We start from the raw sequence: 6,081 nt of genomic DNA, 5'->3' as shown, positions 1-6,081 counted from the left end.
GGCAAGCAGTTGCTGTGAAGGAGATGGGCGAGTAGGAGGTTGTCCAGTTTCCACTTTTGCTTCCATTGAAAAGAAGGTCCACAGAGGTAGGGCAAGTCAGCGTGCTAGAAACGGGGGAGAGCTGCAGTTGATGGGATGATCCTATGGGCCTTCAACTCAAAAGAGCCCCAAAGAAGAAAAAAAGCATGCAAGGCAAAAAAAAAATATAAAGAAAATAAGAAAGGAAAAAACCCAGTGAGGCTGTTCTCATCATCAATAAGTATTCCAAATCCATGTGAGAAGCCAGAACAGCTGCCTGAACTAGGTCCTCCCCCCCCTCAGAACCCAATGGAGCCCTAAGCCAGCCTGGAAACTGATCTGGAACCTCAAAGTGATCTAGAATGTAGTCTAGAACCATCACTAGGGCTAGGACCTGCCCTGGAACCAAGAAGCAGTCCTGAAACTTGTGAGCTAAACCACTATTCCTCTCTGGAACCAGCAAGTGACCTGAATCAGAAGTGACAAGCTGTGACAAGAAGTGGTCTAGAACAAACAAGCAAGCTAGAACCTGCTCTAGAACCATAAAGTTATTTTGAACCTGCTCTAGACCCAACAAGCTATCTGGAACCTGATCTAGAACCACCTCCCCCTTCCTGAAGCTGAGCACATCTCGTCCTTGTGTGTTCTAACAAGTCAGCCTTATCTTGGCTCTTCACTCTTCTCATTTAACACAATAGCAGTTGCTAATGAAGAGCAGTCCTGGAAGGCTCTTCAGCTTTACTGATGCTAGCAAAAAAGCTTTCAGATTGACTTTCTGTGGCTTCTGGTAACAGGTCTTTAGCATGCAGCTTCGTTTGTGCTGTGCAGTCATGGACAAAATAGCTAGCTGATGCCTGTATTCTCTTTGATCTTCAGCAAGCCCTGGTCTCCCTGGTGACTTTGGCGTAGCTTCTGGGCAGCTGTTTGTTGTGGTTGCTTCAGTCCTTTTCTCTTTGAGATTTTACTCTTTAAAAGCCTCATTACAGGCTTTCATGTCAGCCTGTTTGCTCTGTATATCAGACAATAGCCTTTGAAAGTGGGACTTTTTAGTTGGACATGCAAAATTCCAGCTGAAAATTGAAGGGTCTGTGGGTCTGTACAGCAGATTCAGATGCTGGGTCTAGATAATGCTCTAGATAATGCTTTGGCCAAGGGAGAGAAGGTGTGTTTCCAGCATAGACAGTAAGTCCTCTTGCTCAATTGCACTATGCTCAGCTAGGAAAAAAGAGTGAGGAAAAAGGTCACGGAGTGTTTGGAAGCCAACGCTTTGCCAATTTTGAGAACACCACTGCAATTAATATGTGGCAACCAGCATTTCCCAGAATCATAGAATGGTTTGGGTTGGAAAGGATCTTAAAGATGATCGAGTTCCAACCCCCTGCCATGGGCAGGGACACCTCCCACTAGCCCAGGTTGCTCAAAGCCTCATCCAGCCTGGCCTTGAACCCCTCCAGGGATGGGGCATCCACAGCTTCTCTGGGCAACCTGGGCCACTGCCTCACCACCCGCACAGTGAAAAATTTCTTCCTAATGTCTAATCTAAATCTACCCCCTTTTCAGCTTATAACTGTTACCCCTTGTCCTCTCAGTACACTCCCTGATAAAGAGCCCCTCCCCATCTCTCCTGTAGCACTGTAAGGTCTCCTCGGAGCCTTCTCTTCTCCAGGCTGAACAACCCCAACTCTGTCAGCCTGTCCTCATAGGGGAGGTGCTCCAGCCCTCTGACCAATTTTGTTGCTCTCCTCTGGACTCTCTCCAACAGGTCCAGGTCTTTTTTATGTTGGGGGCCCTACATCTGAACACTGTACTCCAGGTGGGGTCTCACGAGAGCAGAGTAGAGGGGGAGAATCACCTCTTAGTCACATCTCTAATATGAGCCCCTGGCAGGCAGCACACCTCTAGAGGGTGGGTCAGGTTGGCAAATGGGTGCCTCTGTACCTCTCAGAAGAGAATCTCCTGTTACTATCACCCGTTGCTTTTTCTTAGTTGAACTAGTTGTTATGCTAGGAGCAGATCGGGCTGCCTTGCTTGGCTCCAGTGTTTCTTGAGGTGCAATGGATCCTTCCTCTTCAGTTTGCAGAGCAGTGAAGCGATTCTGCAAGGGCACTTTGGCCTTTGGAGGAGGCCTCTTCCTCCTACTTGTCTTTGCCTTTGCAAGCTTCCACTCCTCTGCATTCTGCCCTGTCTGCATTGGTGCCCCCCCTTTCTTCTGAGTGTACTGGTGGGGGGGTTATTGGTTATTTTTCCATGGTTTTTGGCTGTGGTACCACAGTAGACTGCACCTGGACCCAGTTGCCTGTCTCCTTCTCAGCCTCCCTGATACTGCACAGCCTTCTCCTTGCCTCCTGCAGCTCAGCCATCTGCCGCAGGAGTTCCTGGGCACACCTTGTGCAGGCAGGTCTGCCCCTGCCCCCGGGGAAAGGTCCGGGCACCCCTGCAATCCAAGGTCTGCACCGCAGCTTTTCCCTTCCACAGCTCCGTCGGGGTGGAAGCATCACTCACCGCAGGGGTAGATGGTGCAGACCCCCAGCCGGAGCTGCAGCCTTTGCTCTAAGCCGAGTACTTACCATTCTGCCTGGAGGGTAGGTAGGATGTGCGTACTACAGCTGGTCCTCAGCTCTGCAGTCCTTCTCAGAGGTGGCCTGTGGGCTCACCCTCCCTCGAGAACTGAGAACTGCCGTGTGAACCTCCTTGTGGCAAATTTAAGGACAAACAGGGTCTGGTCACCATTGCCCTGGCAACGCCTGCACCACATCAGCCTCTTGTGGGAGAGCTGGCGGGGAATTGGCTTACGGCCCTTTTCCGAGGTTTCTCTATAAAGAAAACTCCCCAAACCCCCCTGTACCTTGAGATCGGTGGGTCCGGTGCTGGCTGAGCCGGCTCCGAGCTGCTGACCTCAGCGACTGAGTGAATTTCCTTGAGCAGTGTAATGCTTTATGTTCCTGTATCTCATTTTCGGTGTGTCTCTTACTGCATTACAGAGCCTATTCCTGAAGGGCAAATCGAGGTTGTTTACACAGGAAGGATGGGTCTCCCTAAATTTAAAGGGCCTATGGTAATTCAAGAGCTTGAACTCTTACTGATAGACAATGGCAGCTTGATTTTTTTTTTTTTTCCTGTGGTCATGTTAGAAACTGCTGGTGAACTTAGTTTCGTACTAAAATGAGGCATATCCTGTCCTCTCAAATTAGAATTGTTTGGAAGAGTTGTATGGCACTGTGTTATCTGTTCTGTGGCTCGGAGACTGATAATTAATTCTGCAGCAAGGGTCAGCAGGCTGTTTTTTGCAGTCTGTAGCTCCGGGGCTTTTTATTCAGTGAGCAAAATAAATTCAGCAAGTATACATACAGTTTAGAAATTCAGTCTCCTGATTCCATATCCATTATTTTTACAGCACTAGGTTCTTCTGTAAGAGTTGCATGCATAGCTGTCTTGAAACCCAGTTTTGTTTTTGTTGTTTAGCTTGATTTCGGTGGAATCTCTTCTCACTTTTTCAGCAAAAGCAAACCATCAAGGCGAATCAACCCAACTCCTGTAAGTGCTGAGCGTCCCCTTTCAAAACCAAAGATGTGCTTTACTTCTACACCTGTCAGCCAGTCTCCAGCTGCTCGATTTTCATCTGGGTCAAGCCTTGAGGCCTTTACTACTGTCCAGGAAGGAAACCTTACGTCTGCGATAAGCAACAGCCTTCAAGAGGAGAGAGAGATGCTGAAGAAAGAAAGGTACAGACTGAGCAGGGTGGTGGTAGGCACAATTGTATTGAGTCTTAATCGGCTTGTCTTAAGGTGATACCAATATCGGAGTGGAAATGACCAGAGGAATATCCAAAACAGGTATTGGTGACCTTAAACTATGATTTGCGTAAAACCAAGCATGACTCTGGTATCAGAGTAGGATATTAATGCAGTTAGCTCGTGTTTGTTGTTTTAGAGGTGTGCTGACTCTGGAACAATGACCCTTACTTTATCTCCAGAAACGTAGTCAAGCCTCACTGCTTTCATAAGATTGCCTCTTCATGAGCTTGGACGTGTGGCTGTCTTCTGTGCAGCTTTCCTTAGATTGCACAGGCAAAGCGACCTGGTGTAATGAGGTTGTGTTTGATGATTGCACCTGTGATGGAAGGCATAGTCTGGTTTGAAGAAAATGAGTTAACGATGCAAATCTGGGGAAAGTGTTAATGATTTTGCAAGGAAGGCAGACTAACTCAAGCTTGTGGTCAGAGAAAAACGACAGGAGTAGTGTGAGATTCTCTTTTGAAAGTTACTACTGCTGTTGCCCATTGAAAGTTATGTGTGCTGGGAGATGAGGTGGATTCTAGCTTCTAATTTTGTCTCTGCTTTTCATTTACTGTGTGACTTTCATCCTCTGTAAAATGATATCACTGTTTGTGAGGATTCATACTTCAGAAAAAAAGCAAAGAACAGTAGCAGAGAAACTCTTTATAATTGCTGACAGAACTGTTGCTGTTCTTTGTAGATTTTGTTATTGGGGAAACTCCTCCGGACATGTGGGTGGAATTCTCCTGTTAACCTTGTAGTTCACTTCAGTGGGACTAGAATGGGCTTAAACAGACCCACTAGAGTCTCATGAGTCATTGTATGTACTGGACGTGTAACAGAACCACTCAGGATTCAAACCTGCCTCTGTGCACTTCTGTGAAGCACCTATTCCAGCCTGAATTCTACCTGAAATGTCCCACTAATCCATATAAACTAACTAAAGGAGGTAAAATAGCAGTATGTGGGCTGGATCTTCTCCATGAGGTGATCTTCTCTGACCTGTCATGTTTGACATGAGCAGTGCTTGGTGCTCGGAGCTGGCAGCTGCTGTTGTGTCCTCGGTAGTGGTGAAGTGGGGTACAAAACTAATGCAGCCCCCAGCCAACTGGGTCGCTTTGTGCAAGGGCAAAAAGTGAAATTCATGCTGAGGTAGATGACAACACTGAGGCAGAAGTGAAGCAGAGTCTAACTACACCCTTGGTGGGTTTACAAAGTGCTTAATAAGTAATTTTCTTCAGTTCTATCAGTGGGGTGCTTATGTTCGTTGCAAGGGAGATGTTACTAAATAACCTTTCTACTCCCATTTTGGGACTAGTTTCTCCTTCATTGCAGCAGTTCCATTAGAAATGGGCCAATAGAAAAAGTTATTTGCTGCAGTTAAAAATGTTTCTATCTTCACCACAGCCTTTAAAGTGACTAAGTGACTTTTAAAGATTTTACTTTTGAGACAATGAGGTAAGAGCTGGTGTGATGTGCCAAGTGTGGATGTTCCATTGGGGTCTTTAACACTCATTTGATATGGCTTTTACTGGCTTTTTTCATGCTTCTCATGTGTCTTACGTATGCCACTCTGCTGCTGCATTTTGGATGACCTCTGTAGGTATATTTTTTTACAATATCTATGTATTTTACTGAGTGATCATTGTTGATTTAGAATCCAGCAATTAAAGTACTTTGTTCATTCTGTTGTTTAATTTGCCAGTATGGGATTTCATCAGTTGTTGTATTGCCTTTCCACTTAGTGGCAATGGGTCTTCTCAGGGTGTTGTTAACTTACAAATATATCTGAAGGTATGGATGTGAACCTTTTTTTTCATTGATTTTTTTAAAGTGTCTAACTATCAGAAATTGTATGCACAAAAATTATTTTTGTGACCTGGTCTCCAATAGGTTCCCTGTCATTAACAAGTAGATGAGAAGCAATAACATAGGTTAGTTAGTTTGGTCAAAGTGCCACACTGTTTTAGCAGAGCTGGAACTTGAAGGTGATTCTTTTGAGTCTTTCACTGTTAGCCCCAGGTTCTTTATCATTAAGGGAAAGATGAGTGAAATTACTCTCATGCTAAAAGGAGCTTTAGGCAGTGTAAATGACATGGTTTTTTTTTCCTTCATGCTAGACTGCAAGAGAAAGACCTCTTCTGGCTGCATGTCTGCTGTGTGTCATCTTCAGTCACATAGTATGTCACTGCTCTTGAATTTCAGATGCAAACTGCTGCACCAGGCATCTTCTCCTGCAGGGATGTCTCTGGATCCTGGTACTCCTACTAAGCCTAGCTACACTCGC

General features: G+C 45.7%; 1 protein-coding gene across 1 annotated transcript in view; it reads left to right on the top strand.

Annotated features, from left to right (window-relative positions):
- Window positions 1-3,515: 3,515 nt before the first annotated feature.
- CDAN1 (codanin 1) overlaps window positions 3,516-6,081 on the top strand; it is a gene marked incomplete at both ends in the record, with an annotated part of 13,524 nt that continues 10,958 nt past the window's right edge. Inside the window, 2 exons of the mRNA XM_010083729.1 lie at window positions 3,516-3,740; window positions 6,000-6,081. The exon at window positions 6,000-6,081 is cut by the window's right edge and continues 109 nt beyond it. Of these exons, the coding sequence (XP_010082031.1) occupies window positions 3,516-3,740; window positions 6,000-6,081 (307 nt within the window). The remainder of the gene's footprint in view (window positions 3,741-5,999) is intronic.

Source organism: Pterocles gutturalis, unplaced genomic scaffold (genome assembly GCF_000699245.1).
Source record: "Pterocles gutturalis isolate BGI_N339 unplaced genomic scaffold, ASM69924v1 scaffold6455, whole genome shotgun sequence".
NCBI lineage: Eukaryota > Metazoa > Chordata > Aves > Pterocliformes > Pteroclidae > Pterocles > Pterocles gutturalis.
Note: the sequence above shows the minus strand (reverse complement) of the source record. Positions and strands in the feature narration are given on the sequence as shown.